Consider the following 12,850-nt stretch of genomic DNA (forward strand, 5'->3'; position numbering starts at 1 on the left):
ACATGTCAGCGAGGCTGCATCTAATTATTGCACGCTTTCAAGCAAAGGACCGCGAACGGAGGCCGACAGAGATCCAACAACTATCATAAAAAAAGCACATGTAAGGGGAACACATCAATGCTAAACTCCGACGTTTTACTAATCAAACTCAAAAAACAAGGAGCTCCATGATGCTGAAAACGCTCTTATAAACAACAAAACCTCGGGGCCTGAAAGAGTCCCGTCGAAAGTGTTAAAAGTTATCCATGGTGTATACCCACAAATCTCGTTAAGATATGCTTCTCGGAAGGGGTTTTCCCTAGAATATGGAAGAGGCGAAAAAAATTTCGATCAAGGGGAAAAGAATTCCCAAAAATGCCAGTATACTACTGGCTACCTTAAAGCTAGATACAGCAGAAAAGCTCAGAGAGGCTAATGTAGGTCATCTCATACCATATAATAAAAAATTCCATTCCATTCCATCCATCCATCCGCTCGATGTGAAATATGGACAATCTAAATATCGAAGATAGACGATGGCCTTGTTTCAATGAGCAACACTGAGAGTATGTTTAGCATATCGGGCGGTATCAAAGCCGGGCAAACTTTATCAACGATAACATCCCATTTAATCCACCAAATTTGGAAAAAATGACGAACGCTTCCTGCTAACTTAAACATCTTTAGACAACAGACTACAGAACAATAGCACATTACACAGAGATCGCAAAATGAAACACGAAGAAAATCGACAGCTCGTCGTATAGCCGAGTAAGCAGAAATTTTGATGAAATGAGCTTCAACTTAACATTTACGTTATATTGGAAAAATAGACTAATGTGATGTAATGTAGTTACACAGAACTCACACATTTTAACTGAATAAGATTTACAAAGAAAAAGCCCGAAACAAGTAGACGAATCCGCTCACTGACAGTTGAAAATATCGTACCCATTGTGCAGAAATGCGAGAGCACAGCAACGCATGATATAAAGTCATGAAGACTACGAAAGCCCATAGAAGCTCGAAAGTGGTCTAAAACGGGCGACAACTCGAAGTAATACGTAAAATGTTCCGAAATGGATAAAATTCCCGATAGGGGAAAGAAGTTTTTAGTCGATAGACGCAGCTACATTAGTTGGTATGCGAAGAAGTGCGCCTATATCATCAGAAAAGTTACTTAATGAAGGCCATTCTGAGAAAACCCAAATAAAAATTAACACAGGATAAAATAATTGGTTAAAATTGGTAAACCCTTTTTTTTAAATGAAATTGAAATGGGTTTGGATGTGTATCTACTTGATGTGTTGAAAATACTTCTGTTGTACAGTAGTGCCAGTAGAGCCAACTCTTCAGCCGCTGCCTCACCTCTATCCTGGGAGTGGTATAGCTGGAAGTGGAACACATCAGGCCTACGAATTATATCAAAAACAAAACGGAAAGGTAGACGACATGGTCTAGGGATTTACTTGCAAGTGTAATTTACTTTATAAAATTGAAATGTTCGACAAAGTAGCCGTTCAAGCTCGTCAACTTGGCTTGCCAAAACAGTGTTCTTAAAAATTAGCAGCGAAACGCAATAAACTGATATTTCCGAGAATTGCTATATTATTAGGTGATGAAATGTTTGGTATCAAACAAAATGACGTCTAGAAATTTGAGATTCATAAAAGGTTTCATCTGCCCTCACGCCTTGGTAAAGATGGAAGAAACCTTGAGACCATGAATTTTTTTTATCACTGACGGCTTAGCAATTGAATAGCCAATGGAACGAAATCGTAGCTTCGCTTACATTTCTGTCATTATGTGTATGGAATTGGCTGATAAAATTATTAACTATCGAATCCTATTGGGATAATGAAAATAAATGTAATTAAATGTACTTAATTAAAATTTGTATAGAGCTTCGTCCGTTCACTTCCGGTTGCAAATAAGATTTCTATGTTAACTCTAGCAAATAAATCGAAATTCAGATTAAACTCGTTCGATACATACATATGCAACCTCAGCCCAGCATACAATTCGTCGCAATTTTCCGGACCGCGAACAACATGCCATCATCTTACTGCAATTCGCAATTTCGTTGAACTTGAACTCATATTAAGCTGACATATAATATAAAATATAAATTATTTAAAAATCCATTCTTATAAAATGTAAATAAACAAGAGAAAATATAATAACGCTTTGAACAAGCACATTCGCATAGAAATCAAATATTTTTTGTTTCATCTTTTCATCTTAAAAAGTAAAACGTTCCAGTCTAAAATATATGAGCTAATATTTTCTCAATTTCACTAATAATTATTTAAATATTAAATATAAGTTGATCCCAATTTTTCAGTTTATTAAATTTCGTGTAAAATGTTTTTTTTTTGTCATCTTTCTTTCTTTTGTTATTGTTTGTGTGTATAATAATAATATTAATGCCATATCTTTCTTTTAAAAATTTAAAATTGATAGCTACACATAATATTTCTTATGGCTTCTCATATATATATATATTGTGTTAATAATAATTTTCCTTTTCATATTCATCAATATTTACACGAAATATTGTCTTTTTTATGTAATGATTATGTAATTCAATTATGGCTTCCTATTTGTCCACTTTCAAATATGATATTAATAAGTACATAACTGTTCTACTATGATACGTTTCATTTTCAATGATATTTTATATGTAATCCGAACTGAAATATTCAAATAATTCTTCTATCAAATGTTGATTGTCCAAATGACACAACGTCACTATTTAGCACTTTTTTAGCAAAAACGATTATTTTCCTCCCACGGCTCTGAAGATATCAATTTGTTTATCCTTAACTCTTTGCTAAATTGATTCCTTCCGTTTTTTTGAAAATAATAAATACTTGATCTCAAATGTATCAAATTCTTTTTAACACGAATTTTGTTATTATGTCTTCTCAATTTGGTGCGATTTGTCATTTACTCCTCCTATTATGACTCACTTAAAACTTTTTTAAAGCTGAATATATTTAATTCTAATGTAAATAAGATTTAGGTACTAATCACCACCGCCCCGGGAGCGGTGCTGAATTTATGTCGCCTGTATGATTTTTGTTACTTGTTTCTTTTATATAACTTTGCACTATCGCAATACTATATTAAATTTCTGTTCTTTATCTTTATAAAGATCTTTTTAAACGTCTTTATAAGTCTTTTGTTTTGGATAATAAATAAGAATATCTAAAATACATTTTACCTAAATTACATTTTACTCCTGTTCTAATTAAATCAAGCGACTCTGCCTCCATTAAAAACAACGTTCTCTCACTTGTTTCCCCTTTCCCTTCCGGGGATGGTCTTGCACAACAGCAATATTTCTTCTAAATGTCGCCACTATATCTGATTGTTTTAATTTTAATATCATAAGAATTAGCTATAACAAAAGACAAAATACACCAAAAATGTATAACTAGACGCATTTTCACACTTGAATTGTATATTGATTTAATTACGTGGGTCCCCGCTACCCCTCACCATACACTACTACTCCCGCCATGCACCAACAAATGCAACGGCGCCTTCTCTGTCCCCCTCAGCTCCCACCCCACCCAATTCGCTCCTCCGCCTTAGCGAGACTCATTGATTCACATTTTGAGATAAAATCAAATTCGACTGAAGGGCTAAGTGGTTCAAATTCGCCAGATATGTTTACTAGAAATAGGTTTTGATATTTGTGAATTCCAAGCTTCTAAATTGAATTATAACGGATATGTGTATCGTTTATAACAACTACGTTTTATAATTTAATATTCTCGGATTATGATGTCTGCACTACGACGTAATGTAACTATTTAAATACAATTGTATGCATTCAATAAGTAGGTAAAAATTTGTTGATTCAATACGATTTAAATTGTAAATATATAACTATAAAGGATCTTACGTCTACGCAAATAATGTCTTCAATTTTGTATTGCTTCTTAGCCAAACAAAAAAAAATCACAATCATATTGAATAAAGCCAAAATAAATCACAACGAATTATAAAATTCGTTAAATAATTTCACGAACAACGAAATTTCTCTTTTCTTCCAAAAGCAAGAAAGCTTATCACCTACTGTAGAAATCACACGTTTTTCTCTTCTGCAAAAAATGCAAAGACAAAATTCTACGCGCTCCATTACTGCATTCTTATATGTATATAACAAACACTGCTAAAAAATCGAATGGCAACTAATTAATCATCGAAAACTGTTGTTGAAGAATTATCCCAAGATATGAAAACATCGTCGTGACTCTGTGCTCTCTTGGTTCATTATTGTATGTCATCGAGCTCTTCGTCTTTGAATTCCGCATTGCTTTCTTTAATGTATTGGAGTTTTGACGATGTGATTCGGTGCGATGTAGTGATAGCCCGGAATCGGTACGCCTGCCGTTTCCATCGAGATTCTGAAAGACAGAGTTGGTGAATATGCAAAGTAATGCGGGTTTTGTTCAAAGTGCCGTACAGAAGACGTGTCAACCGTAAAAATGAAAGAGAAGTTTGGATTAAAAAAAAAAATAACTCAAGCAGATTACCACCCTCGATTGAATTGACCATTAATTTAATACAGATGCTTGTGTTTCTGCTTAACCTTTATCAACAATGCTGCTTAACGATACATTTACCTAGCACTCCGCAGACGGCAGACTGTAAAAGTCAAAGACAGTTTTTGCCCAAATACTCGTAGATTAGAACTTAAACGCACAGCTCCTTATTTGCGAAAGTAAAAATTTACTTGTAAAGGGCAAGCTATGCGTTTAATTTCTAAAAAGACTTTACAAGCATCGGAAATGATAACTAATCTTTATTTAGAGTTTTTAATACTTTTCGACAACATTTTTTACTTAATTAAAGGGCCTTTTTCCTCACTATTGGAAACGCCTCAACGCAGCTGAAGCGAAGATATAAGCACGCGATGCTCAGGCAGCAATGGCTCGAAAAATTCAATAACGCCAACCGTGATCTTCGAGACCAACCACATTCTAGCTGACGCACAACTACAGGTCCTGCAGTATTGTGAAGCTGTTGATGATAATGCACAGATTAGTATATTAAGTTGCTCACTCAACGCGATATATAGGTTTTTCAAACTTGAAAACGAAAAACGCATATTGCATTTTAAACAAGTCGGGAAACCGGAAGATGAACACTTCAGGTATGAAAGATTTTGTGTATTTCTTATATAAGAACATTTGAGTATGCATTTTCCCCATTAGTACGTAGTACTATTACGTGCATATATTATGTGTATCCACTTTCGGGTGATATTGACTTCTATAGTTTTACTCGATTCTAATAAAGTTTTGTTTCCCACAAAGCATTCAAAATGAACAGCTCTGGTGAAGTTTATTAGCATTCCCCAGTATTTTTGAAATAAACATCTTTTCACAAAATATTGACATGTTTAGTTTGTGCTCTCTTCTTAGCCTCTACATTGGTTCGTCACCTTAACTTCTAAATAATGCTTTTTTGGCCACTCCGGTTAGGACGGTCAAATATTCACGAAATAATCAATTAAGCTTTCGGGGAGTGCCTAATTCAGATAGATATTTCTGTACAGTGAACAAGCGCTATTCAATATACGTACTTTATATGTAGATATGTATACTTTTGTGCACGAGGTAAATCGGAAATATGTATACGTTCAACTTATATATATTCGGTAATAGGCAATGTTTGTTTGTTTCGAGTGAGCATAATATCTACGTCCGTAAGATATATGTCTTGTAGTTTGAAGAAAAAAATATGAAGGAATATTTGGGTTTTTAGCCATATACGAATGGTAAAATGTGCGTAGGAAGTTTCTCACAGAAGATGAACATAAAGCCTTTATACCCGAAGCGCCAGCTTCTGGTATTCCGACTTGTTTTCTTTAGCCTTTGTCCCGCTCACAAGTGGGATCAGCTCGTCGTGATCGGATGCACTATTTAATTTTATCTAAGACCGGATCTAGATGTGGTCGCCAGGCTTTCAAATCACCATCCAGCGTATCAAGCCACCGTTGTTTCGGACGGCCTTTTGATCACTTACCATCGATTTCGATATTCAGAGCAATCTTGTTTAGTGAATCCTATTTAGCGCGAATGACGTGACCATACCATCGAAGACGCCTCTCTCACAATTTTTCCATGATCGGTGCAACCTCATATCGATCACGGATATCCTCATTTCGGATGTGACCAAGGCGTGTCACGCCCCTAGCCCAACACATCACACAAGACGCCGTTCATTGTATAGTTGACCAACACTCAGAACCTAGAGGGCGACAGGGCGGACGACATTGCGGTAAATTTTAAACTTGAGACGTTCTTTGATACGTCGATCACAAAGAACGCCAGCTGTAGAACGCCACTTCATCCAGGTTGCTCTAACTCGGGAAGCAATTTTATAACGAAGTTCTCCGTTGGCTGATAGCATTGGCCCGACATAGTTCTGGACAGGTCACTGCCATTGACAATGATAGTGCCTGTGTCATGGGGATCCATCCATCGTCATGAGGCAATTCTCGTATTAGGAAGAAGGGCTAGGGACGACACACAGAGGTGAGAAAAAATCGATGGGGAAATGCCAAAACTTGGGCGCCAAACATCTCCGGCATCTGTGAATTCTATGAGCTTCATAAGGAACGCGAGAATATTCATTAGAATATAAGGATAATGATAAAAACTATTAGGTTAGCGTATATCAAACCCTAGGAACAAACAGGCGTAAAAGCTGTGAGTGCATGATAAACCAGGCGACACAAAAAAGAAGACAAAGAAACTGGACAAAGGAATGCGATACCGATTACAATAATCAACAATGAGGCACAAAAGCACTCAAGGAGAATAGATGAAAAGCCGCAATACCAGAGAAAAGAAAATATGAATGCCTGGAGGAAGGTGGCATCTAAGAGCGAGAAATGACCAGACGTGAATCAACGAAGATTTGGAACTCCCCAATTGGAGGGGAAGCATTAGCTCCATGACACCGTCTCCAAATGTCGACCTTATATCGATGTGCGAAAAATTCAAAGACAAATTCTTGAACCAAATCGAAAAGTTCTCAGGGCAGAAGAGACCTAAGCGTTAATAGGAGATCACTACGATGTGCAAACTTGTAAATGAGACCACTACGGTTTGCAAGCCCTTGGACTTCGACTTTACCGATCTTCAGTAATCAACGGTAAAAATTATACGGCGGTCAAAGGGTAGTATACGTCCCAGGGCGAAACATGGATTGGTACACACGATGAAGCATAATAGCTAGGAAACGCCTGCTGAACCAACACCAACAGCTCTACTACCAAACCCTATCTCCATCTCCACGAGGTGACCGCTGGGAGTTCTTTCTTCATAAAAAACTGCAGACAGAGAAGGATGAAGGCAAGTCTCCCGCGCCTAAAAACGGCAAAAAATGTACCAACTGGTCCTCCAGGTTGAGGGTTAAATAGAGCTGACAACCCTACACGGAAAACCGATATTACGAAGCCACGGAAGGAGCCTCGGACAGGATGGACTTTACAACGATGAACCCGGCAACGACAACGGATTAACGATTTGCGCATTTTCTCATGGAACGTGCGCTCCCTGTACAGACTGAATGCTACTCAGCAGCTAGCCGATACCCTGTCCCAATGTAAGGCTGATGTTATGCAAGAGATGCGATGGACAGGGACCGGTTTCCTGGAGAAGAGCCGCTACACCATATATTATAGCGGCCATCCGGTAAACCATGTGCTCGGAGTAGACTTCTTTGCCAGCCAAAAAATGAAACCTGCTTTTATTGGCTTTGAAAATATAAGCGAAAGGCTACGCACTCTGCGTTTGCGAGGCTAGTTTAGAAATATAAGTCTCATAAACGTTCATGCCCCTACAGAGGAGAATGCAGAGTTGGAGAAGGATACCTTCTACGAGGCAGTTGAGCGGACCCTTGAAGCCTGTCGCAAGTATGATATGAAAATCATACTTGGAGATTTCAACAGTCAAGTAGGGACGGATTATCACGAACTCCGGCGAGCGGAGAAGCGACTTAACAGACGGAAAAAGGAAGCCTGGGAGAACGAGCAAAACTGTGAACTAGAAAAGTACAGGGAGCAACCGCACCAGGCGCGGAAGTTTTACCAACAAATCAACAGGATGAAGCCTTATACACCTCGATGTTCATCCTGTCTCGACAAAGAGGGAAATCTGATTTCCGACAAAATGGACATATTGGAGCGATGGGTTGAGTATTTTGATTCAATAACCAAAATATCGGCGAGTTGGAGGTCCCGCAAATTGAAGACGACGGATAAATGCAGCCACCACCAAGTACAGAAGAAACAGTCCGTGCAATTCATTGGCTTAAGTCGCCAGGAGCCGATGGAATTACACCCGAATTGGTTAGATATGGAGGCGACCAATTACACCAAGTGGTTCATCAGCTGATGCTCAAACTATGGAACAGCAGATCGATGCCTGACGACTGGCAACGAGGCATTATCTGTCTCATACATAAAAAGGGAGATAATACGCAGTGCAGCATTTATAGAGGTATCACGTTGCTGAGTACCATCTATAAGATATTCTCCGCTATCTTGCTAGGCCGGATAGCCCCATACACCCAGAACATCATTGGCCCATACCAAAGAGGCTTCACTCCAGGCAAATCAACGACAGATCAGGTTATCTCTCTCCGGCAAGCGATGGAAAAACTGTTGGAATATGGACACCAATTGCACCATCTTTTCATCGACTTTAAAGTCGCATATGATAGCATAGCCAGGGTAAAACTGTACACGGCCATGAGAATTCGGTATCTCGACGAAAGTAATAAGAGTGACTAGGCTAACCCTGACCAATGTGCGAGGCCAGATAAAAGCAGCAAGATCACTCTCAAGACCATTCGACATCAACAACGGTGTACGACAAAGGGATGCCCTATCATGCGTCCTCTTCAACCTGGCCCTCGATAAAGTGATCCGTAATGCTGAGGTAAATGCAAGAGGTACGATCCTCTTTAAGTCCACCCAACTACTGGCCTATGCTGACGATATCGACATCATGGAAAGAACAACCCAAGATGTACCGTCTATTTTCATCCAGATCGAGCAGGCGGCGCGAGATTTTGGGCTGTACATTAGTCAACTACGTCCGCGCACGGTTGTTGGCAACCAACAGCCTATTTCAGCTTACAAAAACTGTTTCGCTCGAAACATCTCACGATAGGGTCAAAGTTCTTACTGTACAAAACTATGATATTGCCAGTAATTATGTATTCCTCGAAGACTTGGATTCTTAGCAAAAAAACTGCGAACTCTTGGCCGCGTTCGAGAGAAGAATTTTTGGCCACCTACATGAGGATGGACTATTCCGTAGAATACACAAGGACGAAATCTATGAGCAATACTACGACAGTCTACACGGTGGGCGGGTCACTTAATCCATATGGATGAGGATGATCCAGCCCGGGTAGGCTATAAGGGCGATATCCATAGTAGAAAAAGAAGACGAGGTAAACCTTGCCTGAGATGGAGTGATGACGTAGGATGGCCGACAGCTTCTAAGGATATCGAATTGGTGGACCTCGACGCAAACCGGGGTGTCTGGAATTCGTTATTAAGGCAGGCCTAGACCGGATACCGGTTGTTGCGCCGATGATGATGGAAAATTATATGAAAAGCCTACGTTGACACAAAAAACGCTATCTTCAGCGTGTTCCTATTAATATTGATAATTACGTTTTCCTCAAAGATGAAACTTTTAGGAATTTTATGGTTTTTAAGTGCACATAATGCATTCCTCTCAATTTAGTTTGAGTTATTCGACCAGATCACTTTAGATTCAACTTTCAAAGAATTAATATCATTCGAAGGAAATCGGCAGACGAGCTGGCGTTGAAACGATGTAAAATTCGGAATGTAAGTCGAAATTCGCCGGAGACTGCAGAGGAAATTTCCGGCTCTCACGAGGAACGCTGCCCTTGTACATACGACAGTTTAAGAGAAAAGTTAATTTAGATAGTCTAGATGAGTGGCGATATTATTTCAGCGACATTTTTAAAGAAGAAATGATTTTAAGCAAGCAGCACCATGATAGAGGATTCGTTGATATGGGGGCGCTTTCAGATTTAAGGCTAAAGATATCGATGTGTTTATAATTAGCGTTAGAACCCTAGGCTGTCATACGGAAAATCGCGGTTCAAGTTTCACTAGTGACAATGGGAATTGTACCGTGAACGGATGTCGAATACCAATCGACGCAGTCGTGAATGAATAGTTGAGAGAAATCAGGGTACGGTTTTAAATGAAGTGCTCTAACACACTTCAAAGCCCAGATCCAATTGGATTATCGCGCGATTATTATTATAATTGGCGAACTACATCGCAGGACAAGAGTACTATTGGCTTGCGGAAGCGAGATTCATAAGGGCGATTTTGATAAGAATCTAAAATGTTCCTATGCTCCTAGCCTCAAACTTTCTAAAGATTCTGAGCGCTTTTGTGTTAGAGCCAGGAAGTCTTGGTCTGAAAACGGTAGCGAGAGATTTTAACGTCTGGGCTGTTCTTGAGTGAACAACTGAACAATGTTTTTAAAGGAGAATATTCTGCTTTACACTTGCCGAGAAGACTTCAAGTCTATAGGGAAGCAACATCTTAGCCAGAAGAGCCGCTTGGCATGATAGTAAAGCGATGGGAAATATCGTGTAGATAAGCCAATGGATCACTGAAGCAGGCAGTACCACCATGCCCAAAAAAGCGTATCTACCACAGTTAACAACTCAACTACTGGTATTAGAATAAAATCGTAATGCTGCCAGTCGTATTCATTTCAGCAAGGCGACTTCACCAGGAAAGAAAGAAGCCCGGTAGCAACGATCGGGAGAAAACGTACAGGCAATTATGACACAACTTCAACAACAGACTGTGCAAATTAATTACCCGTGGCTTCCCACAAAATCATTGTCAATGTTTCCTCAACACAAAAAGCAAAAGACAAGCGATAGTCCAGTCCAACGAAATAAGAATGGTGGAAAATATGTGAGAGGATTGGTTTGGACGATATTGTAACAATTGAGGTCTCCAAACAACCACAAAGTACAATACTGAGCCTCCTGTTGTGGAATGTAGTATATACTTTCGCGGCATTTGTAGAAATGTTACCAATGTTACCATCGGAGGATTCTCATAGCAAAAGTGATGTGATTCATTCTATTATATGCGTCGATTGTGGGGGTGAAGCGCTTGTAACCTAATAGAAACGAAAACAGGTGGGTTCAGTTTGCGGTGCTGTGGCTCCAAAAGTCTGCTGTGCCGGCGCAAGATGGATAGATGTGCAAAATGCCGCGAAGTCGTAGCTACATGTCGGCTGTTATGATGAACCAGATACGACAAGACCGAATACCCTCTGTTACACCCAGTTCTTCCCAGGACACGATCATTGATGCAGACAGTACCAGCGCTGCTTTGAATTGGATGATATCTCGAATTGTTCTGGACGTAGAGGAGCACCATATGATCAAAAGCATATGATGCTTCCTGAATATGAACGTAAGTCCTGAGAGAACTAGCTTGCAATATTTTCTGGAATTGTAACAATTCAAAACGAGCTACTGAAGATGACAAAGGTATAGTCGAGCTGATTGAGCGTCAACTTCTCCATCTGATTGCTCTGAATTCGAGTCCCGGTTCATTATGAGCGTCCGTGTTGCATCTTTCTGATGATGATAAGCAGGGGTATGAGAATTGTGTTGAAAAATTACTTATAGGCCCCGCCAATACAAGATAGCATTCTCTATGGAATTCTGTATAAGAGGATCAGGTTTTGGTTATGTACTGTATCACATAGAAGCGGAAAACTAAGCGAGAACTTATGAAGTGTATAAAGTAGTTACATTAGAAAAAGCAAAGCAACCAACCAAAACACTTCAAAAGTGAAGCCCTAGAATCTTCGCGAACTGATATGAGAGCAAACCTAATAAACTCCTTGTCTGCTGGTGCACAAGAAATTGATTGCGGAGCACTACATTACAAATGTAAACTTCTAATTGCAAATAACACAACGCGTAAACGCTTACAAATAGAAGAAATGATGTTCAGTGTGCTGAAAACAAAATTTTGAGTTAATATTTAGTCGTTTGCGAGTGATTTAAATCCCATTTTTCAATATTATAAATCGCAGCACATCTTCAAATACGTTCAAACATATACTTCAAGCATCTGTAATAAATTATGGTCAATATAATTTTATTTCTTTAATGGAAAACTGTAAGGAAAAGTTGTCATTTAATAAAAAGAAATGCAGGAATGTTGAAATGAGTGTAGCTACGTCTTCTGTTCTCATTCATATCCTACATTTACACACAAATCATGAGACTCAATCAAAATCATTCATGTTGCAAAAGAAAAATAAATACATAGCATAAATGAAAAGGTTAAAATAAATAGCCTTACCGGAGCATTTTTTGGATTGGTGGACAGGCGATTGAGTGATTTTGCATCAAGGTTGGTTGACTGGATTGGTATATTTTATTGTGGTGATTGAAAATCAGGTATGATGAAATTTGGAGCAAATTTTCTCGGAGCTGAATGGTTTCGGGATTGTGAAAAACAGGTACAGGATGATGAGTCGTTCGAACTTGTTGCTTTTGAGCAACAAGACGTTGTCGTTAGGTAGTGGAGGTCATAGTTTAACATTATATGGATTGCAATTTATATATAAACTCTTTTTGAATATCATATGCAGGACACATTGTTGAATCAATGGGAGCGGAACTAATTCGAATCTTTTGCAGTATCAAGAAGCTTCAATTAATCTCTTCAAATGCATTTGAGAGGAGAGAAATTCTTTCCTGGTCGATATATGCTAAGTTTCCATAAAAATAACAAGGTGAGGAAAAA

General features: G+C 38.8%; 1 protein-coding gene across 2 annotated transcripts in view; it reads right to left on the reverse strand.

Moving 5' to 3' along the window:
- Positions 1-3,723: 3,723 nt before the first annotated feature.
- Positions 3,724-12,850, reverse strand: part of LOC119647790 (poly(rC)-binding protein 3) — a 124,609-nt gene continuing 115,482 nt past the window's right edge. For both annotated transcript variants that reach the window (XM_038048985.1, XM_038048986.1), the window contains one exon: positions 3,724-4,397. In XM_038048985.1, the coding sequence (XP_037904913.1) occupies positions 4,313-4,397 (85 nt within the window). In that variant the 3' untranslated portion in view covers positions 3,724-4,312. The remainder of the gene's footprint in view (positions 4,398-12,850) is intronic.

This window comes from Hermetia illucens, chromosome 2 (assembly GCF_905115235.1).
Source record: "Hermetia illucens chromosome 2, iHerIll2.2.curated.20191125, whole genome shotgun sequence".
NCBI classification, from domain to species: Eukaryota; Metazoa; Arthropoda; class Insecta; order Diptera; family Stratiomyidae; genus Hermetia; species Hermetia illucens.